Consider the following 16,659-nt stretch of genomic DNA (forward strand, 5'->3'; position numbering starts at 1 on the left):
ACCAGGTAAGTAGAATGGATTGCAAAGCAACAAGCTATTGTCCTAGAAAATAACTTATTTGATATGCACCCTATGGACAACATTTAAGAGCATGCCAGTACACTTTTGGAATTTTTAATTGAGAAGTCACATTTTGTTTCCAGCAGGAAACATACCAAGACAAACCTCTTTGGTACAAAACATCACAAAGGCCTGAACAGAGGAGGCTGTCAATTAGGGAAAATGAGAGATACAAATTGTTTTCTTATTTCCTATCTTGACACCTATAAAAAGTTGTTCCAAAGAAAAAACCAGTTCTTTCCACTCTCCAAGACAAATCACCAATTTCTGAAGTCCACGTGTTAGGTGTTGGAATGTGCACTAGGTTCCAATGTGATAGTTACTGCTCTTGAGGAGATGGGAGATGTTCAAAACAGAAGCCACCCTCCCACCCAGCCCCCCCCCCCCCCCCGCAAAAGAGCGAAAACACAAAACAAGTTTAAAGAAAGAGCTGGGTGGGGAGAGAGGAAAACACTCTATCAGATCAAAGGAATCGAGAATGAACAAGGGTAAGGCTGAAGCAAGAACAGAGCAGAGAGGCCACAGACCTGGGAATGGGAATTTCTTTCTGAGGAAAGAACGTGTTTAGTAACTCGGTATGAAACAGTCGTTCGTGGTAGAAATGACTTTTTTTTTTAATGAGCTGGGAAATTGTAGATGGTGTCGAGTCATGGTTTGAAATGCAGGTCAAGTTGATAGAAGATCTTCTGAAGAACTCGGGGCGGAGGAGTGACGTGCCTGTTAGGTGGTGGGGGAGGGGACAGTAAAGTGTGCCCCAAACTGAGAAGGCGCTTTGAGACTAGAAAACTAAACAGGGGGCTCCGTACAGTTTATACAGAACTTTACTCAGGGTAACTTACTGACGGAGAATCTGCTGGAAAATGAGACAGGGCAGCTGCATGGCTATTTTCTGAAAAGTCCAGACGGTAGTCCCCAGATTTTATAGAGCAAGGGGGAGCCTCGCAGAAGGGCACTGTAGTGAGATCAAAGGGGTCACCTGCACCTAACTGACAGCTAACCTTTAATTAGATCTTGTGACCCCATCTGTGTGTCAAGAAGGGGAGAGACTATGTTATCTCTAATAGATTCATGGGAGGCCACAGCAAGCCCCCCGACCCGCTGCATCCAGCCCTTGGCAGTCATTCCTAAAGTATGTCTATTAGTCTCCAAGGGCTGGGAACACAGCCCCCAAAGAGGCCATCTTGCAAACCCGAAGAGGGCGGAGTCAAGAACAGAGTCAGTATTGTCAGCACTCCTACACGTGGTCAGACTGAGCTTTGAGGTCTCTTTCTTTAGCTGTGGGCCATCAGAAAGGGGCCACCAGGGGTGGAGAAACCAGAGCACATTCCCAACACGGAAGAGCCCCAGATGCTGGGCCATGTGCCTTCTATCAGCCTCTGGAGTCAGAGGTGAGCTCTGTGTGACATGGCATTTCCTCCACAACACTGTGTACCACAACTGGATGAAGGAATGAATGAACAGAAAGAGAACTTGCAGGAGCAAAATCTGGAAGATTTGGCAAGCCGTTGCAGGTGGGGATGTCTTTCTGGTGCATGAAGAAACCCACAGCTGTGTAAATATGTTCAATGAGCTGGTGAGCACTCGTGGAGAAGGGAGGGGGAGGGACATGGACTGGGGTGGAGAAAGCAGATTTGGGGGTAACACGTGTTGCTTGTCAACGCTGACTTTGCCGGGTATCTGCCACGTGACTTTAGGAAGCTACTCCACACCCTCCCACCCCTGCCCCAGCCTCAGCTCCATCTCTAAAATGAGGATAATAGTATATGTTTGTGAAAAAAATAATAAATTGGATTAAATAAAACAAGCTGAGTGACTCCCTTTTTCTGGTTCCCTGACACACAGCCCTGAATGGCGGTGGTGATCGATGATCCCTGCGCGGTGGTTTTGGTGGTATTTTGAAGAACGTCCCAGGTCACACGGTTACCAGTGCAGATTTAAAGGAAGGAGAAGTTGAGGCTGGAGACAGGTTTGGCAGTCATGTGTGCCTTCACTCATTGGACCAGATGGCCTGCTTCATAGTCTGGCCAGTGAAAGAGTGATGGAACTTTCAGAAGGCAGTGAGTTGGAGGTAAGTGAAAGAGAAGGAAAAAGGCCAGGCAAAGGCACACATTAACCGTGCCCACCCAGAGAGCCATGAGGTCCCTCGGCTGGATGAGCAGGGAAATCCTGAACAGCAGCGCCTCTGAGCGGCAGTCACCATAGGTGCAGGGTGGGATGGGCCTCTGGGGGCTCTAGGGGAGACGTCCTTAGACACCAGGGTTTCTCCTCCAGGAGAAATGGAAATCCAGAAGGCAGCAGTCTCAGAGAAGGGGATTTAGAATTTCCCATTAGCTTCACGCCCTGAAACTGGCAGGCTTCGGGTCTTCCCTAATGAAGGAAGGTCCTGATCTTCTGGATCATCCACCAAAGGAAGTAAAGAAAAGTCGTTGAGGATCTCCCATTTGGCAACAGTGGAACCAAGGAATATGACTTCACTCATTTATTCAGAGATGTGCCCTGTGCCTGGCACTGTTCTAGAAGCTGGGAAATATAAGTAGTGACCAAAATAGACTAAAACAGAAAAATACATCTCTCAAGGAACTTACATTTTAGTGGGGAGGGTGTTAGGGTGACGAGAAGCCAAAGAATAGGTAAAACATGCAGCATGTCAGATCTTGGTACATATTACGAAGACAAATAGAGTAGAAAGTAGGAATAGGAAATTAGGGTGGGGTCGCTCAATGATAAAAGATGACTATTAACCACGGCCCCACTGACAAGGTGATGCTCGGTGTTAGGATCTCAGTGTCTCCCCTTACGAAGCCCAGAGGTCCCATCCCACCGCTGTCCTGACCTGCTTCGGCCCTCTCAAAGATGAGCATCAGGCTCACTTTTAGGGGTTCCCAGTGTAGGAACAGGTTTGGCCTCGGGTTACCGTTCTTAGTTTACTAGGGTGCACCTGCCGAGAATTTTCAGCCGCTCTAGTTATTAAGGAAAGGGTTCTAAGCTAGGCAATGAGAAAAGCAATGGGTAGAACCGTGCGAACATCACCATTGGCCATTTAAATGAAAGTGTGTGTGTTGGGGGGGGGAGGAGTCCACATTTCTGTGTGTGTTTGTATGAAGTTCCAGACCACTACACACAAAACTGGTAAATGTGGCTCCCTGTTACTGGGCGGTGAAGGACTACGTTGGGAGCAGGATTGTTTCTTGTGTTTGCTTCTTGTGTTCTTTATGTATGCAATTGTGAAGCCCCTGCAACTGACTGCCTAATAGAAACCATACAACAAAACCAAGTTTTATCTGCATTGTCCCAAACGGCCAGCAGGTGGCGACAGCGTGCGGCGCTCTCCCGCACGTGGGCTGGAAGGAGGAGCCTTCCAGTAACACACTTCCCTCGGCGCACCCCTCTTCCAGTTCCTCGCTTAAGTCGTGGTGATTTCTCCGTGTCTGGATTCCCCTGTGTCACCCTTTGTTGACCAAAAGTGAAGGAGATCCGACATCTTAAAAAACTTTGGGGGGGGTGTGCAGGGGAGGCTGGGAGCACACCCCGAATCTGCGGGGAGTACCAGCATCTTGCCGGCACCGGTTCGCTCTCCGCGCTTCCTCGGGCGGGCGGGGCACACAAGCTCGCCATTTCAGGCTCGAGTATTGTCACAGACGTCCCAGCAGATACAGAGGTAAACAAAATACAAGAATCTTGCACCGAAAAAAACTCAGAAGTGATCGTTTGTAACATCATCCAATATCTAGTGCTTTAAAACCAAACCAAACAAAAAACCACAACCCTCAGTTGCCTCAAATACTTTTTTACAGTGATTTTCCTGAACTAGGATTCCAGTGATGGCTGTGTCTCCCAAATCTGTCTCAATTCGTATCACTTAACTAAATCTCCAAATAGTCGAGTTTGCTCTTTGGAAAAGGGTCGAGAAAAGATAACCTGGGTGATGGCAATTCTCATTGTTCATGGACTGTCATTGTAGAGCCTTTCTGTGAAAGGTGCCGGGGAGAAGTTTCCTAAAAAACAAAAGTAGTATCTTACTGATAGTTTCCATTCATATTTCATTCACATAAAAGTTAGCATCTTTAAGATTATAATTGAAACACTTTTCCTCTGAAAACCTTAGTTTTTTACACAACAAGCAAACAAACTTGTTTTCTGTATCTATAGACAAAATAGGAAAGATATCTTAACACTTTCATTATTCTGAATTAGGAACCAGAAGGAGAGAGAAAAGAAAAGAAGGTTTGAACCTAAAGATCTGACCTCAGAGGTCAAGGTCAGATTTCAGGGGAAACAGACTTTTCAATCCCTTCTTCACTTTCAATTGACATTGACTAATATTTTCTCCTTCCCACATTAAGGAAGAAAGAACCTAGAAGTCTTGATGTTGCAAAATCGCTTAAGAGAAAATGCCTCTCTAATGAGATATATAATTAACACTCTTCTTCATGGTACCTTTGTTTCTTGTTTAAAAAGTCCTTCTCTATAGTCATATTTTCCTGTTTTATTTTCGGAAGGCCTTAGTGGTGTTCTATTTACATTTAGGGGTCTTCCCCCACAACCACCCCATCACCAGTTGCCCGGATCAATTTTTTTGAGCCACCCGTCTTTTCCTCACTAACCTGAAATCTCACCTCTCTCTTTTCTGAAATTTCAACCAAAAATTAGATGGGCTCCTTGGCTTCCTATCTAATTCAGTTGGTGAATGTTTCCATCTCTGTGCAGTACCACATAGTATTATATAAGTCTTTTATCACTAAATCATGTGTACCTCGCATTGAGAGTTTCTTGGATTTTTTCTTTATCACTTTGCTTTTCAAATAAATGTGAAAATTAACTTCCAAATTCCAAAACTAACATAAGGATTTTGACTGGAAGTACCTTAAATAATTATACCAATTTTAGAAGAACTGACATCTTTATGCTATTTAATATTTCTTATCCATGAACATACTACATCTTTTCACTTAATACCTTTAAATAAGAGTCTGAAAGCATTGGATTTCTTCTTAACCCTACAATGCAGCAATTATGTGGTTCTATATATATATATATATATATATATTTAATAATTTCTGAAAAAGTTTGTTATACAGAAATGCAATGAATTTTTGTAAGCTGAGAAATAAACAATGACCAAAAACCAGAATATACTCTTTTCCACATATTGCTTCTCCATAATGATGATGATTTGCCCATTTTGCATGTCTCAGTCACATTTTAAGAGCATGCAAAATCTTTTTAGTTATAGAAAATAGCTCATAATCCAGAATTCACTGCTCTCCTGGTTCTATTGTTAGGCCACCTATATATTGTGTAACTTATAGAGTTATGTGGCACCAAGACATCCTAAATAAAATATGAACGGAGAAGGAAAGAAAAATCAGTGATTAGGTTCAATAGATAAATATGTGAAATATCACAGGAGGAAACATGGGTAACAGGCCAATTTTTCTCAACTCAGTTATCTAAAAACAATTCCATCAAGTGACCAGTTCTTAAGAATTATTGAAACTTTGTGTATTTATCAACTTTATAGTAACTTACAGTAGCGTAGTTTAACTTGTATTTGAAGATCTCTGAGACTAAGTTGACCGGCTTTCATTGTGTATTTTTTATGACAGCCTTTTAACGAACACTCAGACAGTCTCTGTTCCAGCGGCTGCCCATCCTCCTAAAAAGAGAAAGTGCAAGAGGGAAGAAGGAAAACAAAAACTTAGAGAAGACTGAGCAACAGGGGAATCCAAAGGTCTAAATCCCTCAAGTCAAGACTTACCGCATAGCTCTTAAGCCAGCTAGTGAATCCAATTAAAATTGCTTTAAGTTTACATTAGAAAGGAACCATTTAATGGAGTCATCTCAGTGTCCACAGGCAGAGGCATTCCTCCTTTGAATACTACAACTTTTAAAAACAAAAAACCAAAAATCCAATAAACTCAACAGGGTGAGCCCTGAGACGCAAGGATGGAAAGTGAAGGTTGTTCGAGTCGGTGATTAAGCCCCGTAGCAGAGGGACCCCCTCCATTTCCGCCTCTCTGTTCTCTAACCAATGTGTTTGGCAATGGCAGAAATTATGGCTCTTCTTTGTCACTATTCAGTTCCTATACGTTATGTAGCTGAGCAGGACTCCAGTAACTTGCCAGCCTCCTAGATGCCGCTTCCACAGTGTCTCCCAGGAACTGCTGAGGCCGCTGCTCATGAAGGCTGTGCTATGCGGGAAGACTAGGTAGTCCCGGGGCCATCTTTGGGCTGCCTTAGCTTTTCTCTATGATGTACTGAAATGGGTCAAAATAGTGTTTTGAGATAGGAGGTATAAAGTATTCAGGAAATTCATAGGTGAGCTTGCTAGCAATGGCCTGAGAGTGAAGCACACGAAATCTAGAATAAGTGTCTATCTCAGTGAAGTCCAGTATCTGCCTCATCCAAGACAAAATGGATCCAAGAACACTTGTCCTAGTATTTGGGACGCTTGGCAGCGTCAGCATCTGCGTCAGCTCTCTGGAGCTGAGTCTATGTTGAAGAGCTCCTGTATAACCTCTTCTGTGGGCCACCTTGCTTACAAATTGCTTGGGCAGTAAGAAGGTACTGAGAAAAGAAACTTAGTGCCATGCACACTGTTGGTGGTGTCTGCCTGATTACTGAGAACTTCCATGGAAGCATGGACCTCATGGCTGGCATTGACATAGGCCAACATTATTCTTTTTTTTTTTAATTTTTATTGTTATGTTAATCACCATACGTTACATCATTAGTTTTTGATGTAGGGTTCCATGATTCATTGTTTGTGCATAACACCCAGTGCCCCACGCAGAACGTGCCCTCTTTAATACCCATCACCAGGCTAACCCATCCCCCCACCCCCCTCCCCTCTAGAACCCTCAGTTTGTTTTTCAGAGTCCATCGTCTCTCATGGTTCGTCTCCCCCTCCGACTTACTCCCCTTCATTCTTCCCCTCCTGCTATCTTTTTTTTTTCTTAACATACGTTGCATTATTTGTTTCAGAAGTACAGATCTGCGATTCAACAGTCTTGCACAATTCACAGCGCTCACCATAGCACATACCCTCCCCAATGTCCATCACCCAGCCACCCCATCCCTCCCACCCCCCACCACTCCAGCAACCCTCAGTTTGTTTCCTGAGATTAAGAATTCCTCATATCAGTGAGGAATCACACTGATACACATATCAGTGAGGTCATATGATACATGTCTTTCTCTGATTGACTTATTTCACTAAGCATAACACCCTCCAGTTCCATCCACGTCATTACAAATGGCAAGATCTCATTCCTTTTGATGGCTGCATAATATTCCATTGTGTATATATACCACCTCTTCTTTATCCATTTCATCTGTTGATGGACATCTTGGCTCTTTCCACAGTTTGGCTATTGTGGACATTGCTGCTATAAACATTGGGGTGCACATACCCCTTTGGATCCCTACATTTGTATCTTTGTGGTAAATACCCAGTAGTGCAATTGCTGGATCGTATGGTAGCTCTAATTTCAACTGTTTGAGGAACCTCCATACTGTTTTCCAGAGTGGTTGCACCAGCTTGCATTCCCACCAACAGTGTAGGAGGGTTCCCCTTTCTCCACATCCCCGCCAACATCTGTCGTTTCCTGACTTGTTAATTTTAGCCATTCTGATGGGTGTGAGGTGGTATCTCATTGAGGTTTTGATTTGGATTTCCCTGATGCCGAGCGATGTTGAGCACTTTTTCATGTGTCTGAGGCCAACGTTATTCTTATACTCTGGAACCATTCTGAGTTCATCCATCTCACTGTTCCCCAAAACTTGTCAACAAACCTCCACTTTTGTCGCCTTCACATCTTTGCCTCGCCAGGCAAATCAGCCACACACGAGTCAGTTTAGATCGATATCTTAGATCATTTCTCTTTCCAGCCAAAGTAAACAATGAGAGGCAATGCTCCACTTCTTCCCAGTGGCAGCGATCCTCCTTTCTTCCCTGTCTTCCACGATCCTCCTGAGTGGTACGTTGTTATTACTGTCTCTGACTGGCGTCAGCAGCGGCATATGACACCCCGTATGTTGAATCCTTACCATACGCGAGGCAGGGTTCTAGGCATGTGCAAAATTAATTCATCACAAGCACTACTGTATCCCCCTTTTTAAATGAGGAAAAAAGCTAGAGAAATTAACGTGTAAATGCAAATTTTAAGTGCCACGGCCTACTTTTAAACCTAGATAGTCTTTCTCAATCAACAATTTATAGAAAACTCATGTTACTAAAAATAAAAAGCATACCCATGTTTCAGAAGTAGAAATAACTGGAGTGCGAGCTACTTGCTCTAACAATTATTTTCTTCCTTCAGTACTTGCTCGGGCTGGGCCTGGTATATATCGCTTCCATGTGACAATCAAATACTGATGTATACATCATAGTTTTATAGATCTGATGGTGTGCCAGAGCACAAACCACATGTTCATCGGGTTTCCCAATGTCAAGTGTATAGGATAGTTTCCATAGTAAATGAGAACAGATTCATTTATAAAGACGAGATAAAATGTTAATAATGTGCAAAACAAGTTCTTCAGGAATCCCTTTTTATTATTAAAATTAAAAAATTCTGCTTTGCTTTATGTGCAGAATGCAAATATGTCTTCATGCAATGCAAACTCTATAAAGAGAGTTGTGTATCTAACATTTGGGGGCAATATCAAGAAAAGTGACACTTTGAAATTAAAGCTTAGAATAAGTCATTCAAATCAATGGACAGTTTGTAAATATAGTTATTACTAATTGCATATTTACCACATATTATCAAAACTTGAAAATAAAATTAACCAAAGTTATATTACAACGGAATTAACTTTAACACACCAAAGGTATAATGGAAGAAGAGATATCTGCATGGTATCTAGATATAGGGCCACTGATCTGTCCATAGACTTTGTTAGTGGGGCTCTATTAATTCCCTAGGGAATGGGTGCCTCGATTTCAACAACTGTTGCAGATTAGTTTAAAAAGAAATACATACACAGTAGAAAAATGAAATATAATCATTTGATGTAACTGGAAAAAAGGCTATTTACAAACAGCTAGTTCTAACACAGTGTTCTAGGCATCATTCTGGTTTGTGATTTCTGGGGAAGACCTGTCAAATAGTCATAAGTACTTTGAGCAACAAATACCTATTTTGGGATATGATATTTCACAATGTACATTTTTTTCAATGATATACCTTGTTAGTTTAGCTTTGAACCAGTTCTTCTGAAGCGGATTTAGCAATGGTTAAAGTGGTAATTGTTTTTCAAGGAAAGGATTAAAACAAAACCTTGCCTGATTTACAAGGGGACTCCTTCAAGGTACAGATTACCCCAAAGATGAAAATTTGATTTATTTACCTGATTTGTTTACGGCTTAAGTTTAATTTTCTGAGTAATAGGAGAATTAGCTGGGATCTTTTCCACATCGTAGTTTCGAAAACTTAGTCTTTACAGATTTTCATCTGGGAATGGACTATTGCCTCTGACTTATCTTCTGTCTCAATCCCTGTCCTTTTCTCACAAATTCCGGCTTTTTATTCTGATTTCTGTATCCTATAAGACAAACAGCAAAAAAAGTATTTAGCTTGGAAATTATCATCTGACTATTTGGATTAATGGAGAGGGTCGGGGACTCATATGACAGAAGTGACTAAAATTATTTATGTTCTGTTTATTTACAGATACTCAGTTATCATTAGTGTGGGATGGAGATGAAGGAAAGAACTTTCTTTTCTTTCTTTGTTTTTCCTTTCATGACTATATTTTTCTACGTGGAAACATACAACAAACCAATTAGTAGCAATTCAAATCCATATATATGGAGGCAGTTCCCAAATGCTGAACAAACTGCTAGAAGAAGCTCAAAAACGGAAGGAAATCTCAGAGCAGGCAAGATTGAAGTGGGCATTGAAACATGAGTAGGATTTGAATCAACAAAGGAGAAATGTATATTTGACACTGAAATTAACAAAATATTGTTTAAGGCATTACCACTGTATTAAATTTAGATCCGTTTTAGATAAACTAGGTAATGGATTTAAATTAAATCCATTTAAAATTACGTAAACCCCAAACCAGCCATAGTGGAAGCTTCCTAATGCTTTATAGATCGTGGCTTTTAAGCTAAGAGATACAGAATATTGAATAGTTATAATCCAGAGACATACTATTGTTGGGTGACGGGTTCTTATTTACAACCTGACACGGAGTGTGTTCTTCCTCACTGGTTCCAGGCGATGTCAAACATAGGATTTAAAATACCAACGAAAGGAACTTTACAATAGATACTGATTTTTGTTTCAGGAGAACCTAGGATAGCCATCAAGCTTCTTTGCCTTCATTTGACCGCCGCCCCCCCCAACCCAGTCCTGTCTCGTCTTGTAGTATTTTCCATTATATGGATATATGGCAAAGGGAAAGCGCACCCTAATTAGAAATAAAGCATGGGTACTCCTCACACTGATTATGACATCCTCCAAATTCCTTTCTCTCCAACGAAAATTCCAAGAGGAAAAGTATAAATGTCATTCCCACAAGGATAGAACACTAAAGACGAGGAGAATGAAAAGCAGCTCAGACTCGGGAGAATGTCTCCTCCAGGGGCTGCTGTGTGCGGGGCTCGCGGGCCGGAGTGGCCCGGGGTCTCCGCGCATCCAGACCCGCGGTTGCCTCCCAGATGCCGGCAACCAATCAGGGCGCGGAGAGGAAGGGCGGCAAATTCAAACTGCCCGCGCAAACCCTGCGCCCGCGCCCAGCTCTTTACTCTCGGCAGATAACTGGGGTGTATTTGAATTTGCTTCGAGCTTAGCTTTCTCTGCCAGTTACTTAATCCTAACGGTTATCAGAACCGGTGGCAGAGCCGTTTTGAAAATAGTTCCCAAGGGGCGGTGACAAGCTCAGAGCGGTTACTTTGCACAAAGGCGTTACAGACCTTTGCCAGGGCCTGGTAACGTTTCTTGTGGTTTAGTTATCGCGACAGGAAAGTCTGACATTGTTCAGTGATTGCCGTACCTCGCAGACCAATTACTGTAGTTACAGCTCAGCACGGAATAAAAACAAGCAGCAGCCCTCTCTTTGAAAATATGGAGGCTCTTAAAAGAGCCGTTAGTTTTCAATTTGCCGCCAACTCACTGTTCACTTGGCGCTGGTGTACTTGGTGACGGCCTTGGTGCCCTCGGACACGGCGTGCTTGGCCAGCTCCCCAGGCAGCAGCAGGCGCACGGCCGTCTGGATCTCCCGGGACGTGATGGTCGAGCGCTTGTTGTAATGCGCCAGGCGGGACGCCTCGCCCGCGATGCGCTCGAAGATGTCGTTGACGAACGAGTTCATGATGCCCATGGCCTTGGACGAGATGCCGGTGTCGGGGTGCACCTGCTTCAGCACCTTGTACACGTACACCGAGTAGCTCTCCTTGCGGCTGCGCTTGCGCTTCTTGCCGTCCTTCTTCTGCGCCTTGGTCACCGCCTTCTTGGAGCCCTTCTTCGGGGCCGGAGCCGACTTGGCGGGCTCGGGCATGCTGCAGACAACGCCAAAAAGGGCTCACGAAAAAACGAAATAACAGCGTAAGCAAGGCGCCCCTTGTCCGGGTTATATAGAAGCCCTTATGCAAATAAGGCGTAAATGACACCCTGCGTCTGATTGGTGACTGTTCAACCCAACGTCAGAAGTTAGTCCTGCCCAATCGGAACGCAAGGATCGCAAAGTTGCATTTCCATTGGGCGATACGAAGCCACAGTCTTAGCCAATGCACAACCTCCCTTTTGGCGCCCAACAGGGTTATAAAAAGTGCTGGGCTGGCGCTTTAGGTTTGGCAGCTGCTCGCGGTGTGTGTGGGGCGGTGATGTCGGGACGCGGCAAGCAAGGCGGCAAGGCTCGCGCCAAGGCCAAGACGCGCTCGTCGCGGGCCGGCCTGCAGTTCCCGGTGGGCCGCGTCCACCGCCTGCTCCGCAAGGGCAACTACGCCGAGCGGGTCGGGGCCGGCGCGCCCGTGTACCTGGCGGCCGTGCTCGAGTACCTGACGGCCGAGATCCTGGAGCTGGCGGGCAACGCGGCGCGCGACAACAAGAAGACGCGCATCATCCCGCGCCACCTGCAGCTGGCCATCCGCAACGACGAGGAGCTCAACAAGCTGCTGGGCCGCGTCACCATCGCGCAGGGTGGCGTCCTGCCCAACATCCAGGCCGTGCTGCTGCCCAAGAAGACCGAGAGCCACCACAAGGCCAAGGGCAAGTAGTGGTCTATATAACCATTTACTGTAGCTCGAGTAAGTTGAGTCCAAACCAAAGGCTCTTTTCAGGGCCACTTATATTTTCTGGAAAAGAACTTTAACATGTGTTTTATATGCTAAATGAGAAGAGAAACTGGAACGTAGAAAACTTGAGCCATTCTCATCTATCCTGTATCCCGGGTTGAAAGCCGAACAGTACATTAAAGCCTAGGCCTGCGATGAACGATAGGTTTTCCCCCATTTGAGAATTGGCGGTAATTGGAAAACACTCCTTGCATACCTTGTTTAGTTGTTTACCTAGTCAGTGAGCGTCCACAGGGAGCTATTAGCTTTTGTCAATTAAGTTTTCTGGTGCACAAAAGCCTCCCTGGCTGAGTTTAGCAGCCGGCCACCGGCGGCGTCAAGAAGCCGCACCGCTACCGGCCCGGCACGGTGGCCCTGCGCGAGATCCGGCGCTACCAGAAGTCTACCGAGCTGCTGATCCGCAAGCTGCCGTTCCAGCGGCTGGTGCGCGAGATCGCGCAGGACTTCAAGACCGACCTGCGCTTCCAGAGCTCGGCCGTGATGGCCCTGCAGGAGGCGTGCGAGGCCTACCTGGTGGGGCTCTTCGAGGACACCAACCTGTGCGCCATCCACGCCAAGCGCGTCACCATCATGCCCAAGGACATCCGGTCTCCTACCAGTCAATGGAGAGCTTCACTGCAGGATAGTCTTCCCCCATCCGAAGGCTGCCAAGAGTCGCATCCAGTTTTCCTAACAGTACATAGGCTTTGAGGCACTGCCCTCCACCACCCTCGATGTTGCCAAATGAATAAAATACTGGGATTACATGGGTAGCTATGACACCATTCTGGAGCCTGAAGTCGTCAAGGCTGTTGCCACAGCGTAATTGGTCACACCTTAACATATAAAGAATGTTTCCTATAACTAGTGCTATTGAAATGTAAAGTGTTGCTAATCACAAAGGCTGTTCTGTCTTACAGACTTAAAGGTGCGAGTAAGGAAAATACTATAAATAGAGGATTCTGGTCTGCTTTGACAGAGGGCTGCTTAGAAATGGAGTATAGTGTGTGGTGGGCTCCTGACCACCCCTGGCCTCCTCCCAGCGGGCAGGGTTAGGTATGGAGAAAGGTCGATTGATGTGCATCACACCTAACTTTTGTTGCTTTTGTAAGGAAATAAGGAAAACCCCTGCCAACGGTTTTTATTGCCCAAGGCACAGATTCTTGCCTCCTACTCCCCGTTCACTGATGATGTAATCTCAAAAAGGGGGAAAAAAAGCATTCTTAGCGGTTTCTTCTTGAATGCCATGGACACCTTTGCCTGTTGACATTTATGGAAATCCTTCTCAGAATATTTGAAGTGCATAAAATGCAAAAATTGCAAGAAAAAATCCTATTAGTTATCAACATATTTTTAAGAATAAATTTGCTAAGACTGACATATGTGCCTAAACTGTGAACATATTACATAATACAATATTGGTGAGCCCAATTGCCATCAGTAATTAGACAAGTAAAATAACGGTTCAAGGTAATTTGGCAATTGTTATGAGAAATGAGATTATCTGTGATTTCCTTTGGGTGACAAACTCACAGGGACTAAGGTTGTGGCCTAAATTCATTATAAAGGGAAATGCTAAAGATCAGTCAAAAGTAAATTATATTTTTCCCCATCCCAACTTATGGGGTTTCTCCTCATTACCACCCCCCACCCAACCATGCACTGACGATTTTTATCCTTGGAGGTATTGTGGCGTATTTGGACTCCAGGTTAAAAACCCTTATTCTAATATTTGGTTGACCTACCCATGACTTTTCAACCCAATTGTAATTTTTCCCTGAAAGCACCCCTTCCTATATGGGATTTCTTTAACACTTAAAGTCTATTGTCATATTAATATTCATACCCTTTTTCCTATTTCTTGTACTTTACTTTTTTTAAGGTAAAATATAACTACTTCTAATCCTGGTATACATATGACTTCTTGGAATAAAAATAAATGCTGACAACAGGATCTAATAATGATAGGCACTCAGATGCACCCCCCCCCATAGAATATTTGACTTTTTGATGGGCTTTATAGAAGCTGTGTAACACAAATAATTTTACTCATTATTTACGTGTTCTGTCCTTAAATATGTCTTCCCATTATAGGGAAAGCAAAATGACTTTTCCTCTACTCTTCTGAGTGTTTGGCTGAGATCCCTGTAATAAAAGTTTTCCCAAGAGAAAAACACACAGAAGTTTATTAACATTGTTAAACAACAAAAATTCAACTGAGTAAATTTAAAGGTCAGATTGGCTTTATCCAATGATTCATGGATCAGGCAGCATCCCATCCAGCAATACAAAGGAGTTCTGCTGAGCTATAGAAAAGAAAAGGCTTTTAAAGGTGCAAAGGCGGCAGAAAAAGGAAATTATTAGCAAAGAATGCACTGTTTCAGGCAAGGTCGTCCTCCTCAAGGGATTGGCCGGGACACTGGATGGATTATCTCCCTAGCAGTCTAGGTTAATTGCACTTGGTGAAAGGTTACATTCCTGGGGGTGGGCGTGGGAATCCGGGAGTGAGACTTAGGAGGAGATTAGGTGTTAAAGCTTGTTTTGCTGATGTGGGTTTATACAACGGACTCCATTTGGGGCCTGCTGTCTCCTTTCTAACATGTGTACCTCGTGTAAACGTGGCAGCTACACTGGGGACAACGAGGAACCCCCAAGGTGCCTTAGAAATACCGCTTAAATACTGTCTTCAGCTTGTCAGGGAGCAAGAATTCCTGTCCCCTTCAAGGGTCCTTCTGGCTGGACTAAGAATCCAATTGACATGAGGAAGATTAACAAGGGAAAAGTCTAATTTAATAGCATCTGTACAGGGAATCCACACAGACCTGGAAATTCCAAAGACAGGCAGAAGGCGGCGTCTGTCTCATTCTGAACTAAGGAAAAGGGGTCTGGGGTTTCGAAGAGAGGAGATGACCTTCATGGGGCAATAAGAAGAGCAGGTGTTTTGTAATTAGATGTTTGCCCTGCCGAACAGATGGGTCACTCAGATAAACTTTTATCTCTGTTCATAATCCTCTTCTGGGAAAGACCCCAAATTAGATTCTTTTTTGCAGTTAAGGGAGGGACAAAAGTTTCTTTCAAGACCACACGGTCTTTATTGTCTTCAGCTCACAATCATCTCGGCAAAGTGGCACATCTTTGGGGCATCCTGCCCTCGGCCCCTATTAGCCGAAGACAAAAGGTGCTGGGAAGTCAGTTATGGGAAGGTTACCAGGAAAACAAGAATAAAGTTTGTTAGGTAGATTTAAGTTGGCACCTTCTCCATTGATAAAGGTTTAAAGCTGTCTACTGGTATTGCTGGGTGAACTGGGAGACCCTGGGCCCTGAGGTCTGGACCCAACCCGTATCAAAGATGTCGCAGAAGGCTCTTGGTCTCCTCAGGAGAAAGAATTCAAGGGCAGACACAACACAGTGTATGAGGGTTACAAGCAGGAAAGTTTATTCAAGCAAAAGTACACTTTCAAGTTGTGAGAGCATGGTGAGCTCAACTGTGTGTCCTGGGGGTTGGGTTTCTGTCTTTTATTGACAGTTGTTAACTAGGCGACAGAATATCTATTACTTGGGGAGGGAAGCAGGGTTTCCTGCCTTTTCTTCCTCACTTGCTCAGGGCTTTCCCATCGTGGTGCCGCCACCGTGGGCCTGCCCGGTGGGATACGGCCTCTCGTGGGTGCTGCCAGCACAGGCCTCTGGTCTTCCCCACAGCGGGCCGCGGCCGCCTCCTTGCTGGCCTCCAGGAATCCCGTTAGGGCCTCCCCAACTGTCTACTCTGACACTGGGATTAACCTTTGTCCTTCCAGGTAGAGGGAAGGAGGGACAGCTTTGTAAATCTACTTCCTGACAAAGAGCGTTTCTTCTATCGGCTTCATCTCAAATGCCTTCAGCTCAAAATCAACCTTATGCCAGAATGGAATATTTTGGGGTGGACTATTCTGCTACTTCTCAATACCTAATGCTAATATTTTGTGAGTATTAGTACAGTATTGGGTCTATTAATAAAAAATCTGAAATCTGCATTATTTCTAAATGATACACAACATTTCTTAAACAAAAACTTTAAAGCAAATGAAAGCTTTCTCTTTACTTTTAAGGCTTTTTGTTTTTTCATTTTAAATTTAATGTTCTGTGTTAATGTAATTGAGCACTTTTTCTTTTATTTGTACATATTATACATCCATTACAGACAGTTGGGATGATGTACTCATTTCAAGTTCCATAGGCTTGATGAGGACTTTTTATAATAGTGCAGAGAGACAGTAAGAAAACCCCGTGGTTATGGTGGGGAGGTTGGGAGGGAAGGGGGAAGGACGGTGATCACT

General features: G+C 44.2%; 3 protein-coding genes across 5 annotated transcripts; 2 read left to right on the forward strand and 1 right to left on the reverse strand.

The window, feature by feature from the left end:
- Positions 1-465: 465 nt before the first annotated feature.
- LOC112838330 (histone H2B type 1-K) lies at positions 466-11,707 on the reverse strand. 3 transcript variants are annotated; one of them, XR_012377266.1, is made up of 4 exons: positions 11,188-11,707; positions 9,415-9,609; positions 5,590-5,716; positions 466-4,055 (listed from the first exon to the last, which is right to left on the reverse strand). XR_012377266.1 is itself a non-coding variant. In XM_073890149.1 (2 exons), exon 1 carries the CDS (start codon positions 11,569-11,571, stop codon positions 11,191-11,193), a length of 381 nt encoding a protein of 126 aa, XP_073746250.1. In that variant the 5' UTR covers positions 11,572-11,707; the 3' UTR covers positions 7,673-9,609; positions 11,188-11,190. The 3 variants fall into 3 exon arrangements, 1 of the variants encoding a protein (XP_073746250.1); XR_012377268.1 differs by lacking the exon at positions 11,188-11,707 and adding an exon at positions 10,517-10,961; XM_073890149.1 differs by lacking the exons at positions 466-4,055; positions 5,590-5,716 and having other exon boundaries at positions 7,673-9,609.
- Positions 11,708-11,826: 119 nt separating this feature from the next.
- On the forward strand, positions 11,827-12,671 carry LOC112838328 (histone H2A type 1-E). The gene has a single exon (XM_025891173.2). It carries the CDS (start codon positions 11,897-11,899, stop codon positions 12,287-12,289), a length of 393 nt encoding a protein of 130 aa, XP_025746958.1. The 5' UTR covers positions 11,827-11,896; the 3' UTR covers positions 12,290-12,671.
- On the forward strand, positions 12,397-16,381 carry LOC141371924 (histone H3.1-like). The gene is made up of 2 exons (XM_073890151.1): positions 12,397-12,423; positions 12,665-16,381. Exons 1-2 carry the CDS (start codon positions 12,397-12,399, stop codon positions 13,055-13,057), a joined length of 420 nt encoding a protein of 139 aa, XP_073746252.1. The 3' UTR covers positions 13,058-16,381.
- Positions 16,382-16,659: the final 278 nt, after the last annotated feature.

Source organism: Callorhinus ursinus, unplaced genomic scaffold (genome assembly GCF_003265705.2).
Source record: "Callorhinus ursinus isolate GAN/ISIS: 27379988/994484 unplaced genomic scaffold, GSC_fseal_2.0 scaffold129, whole genome shotgun sequence".
Taxonomy (NCBI): domain Eukaryota; kingdom Metazoa; phylum Chordata; class Mammalia; order Carnivora; family Otariidae; genus Callorhinus; species Callorhinus ursinus.

Bases quoted from the DNA above. Each gene is read 5' to 3' on its own strand.
- LOC141371924 (XM_073890151.1), top strand. From the start codon at position 12,397: ATGCTAAATGAGAAGAGAAACTGGAAC. The intron at 12,424-12,664 runs GTAGAAAACTTG...GGCTGAGTTTAG, and splicing joins ATGAGAAGAGAAACTGGAAC to CAGCCGGCCACCGGCGGCGT.
- LOC112838330 (XM_073890149.1), bottom strand. From the start codon at position 11,571: ATGCCCGAGCCCGCCAAGTCGGCTCCGGCCCCGAAGAAGGGCTCCAAG.
- LOC112838328 (XM_025891173.2), top strand. From the start codon at position 11,897: ATGTCGGGACGCGGCAAGCAAGGCGGCAAGGCTCGCGCCAAGGCCAAG.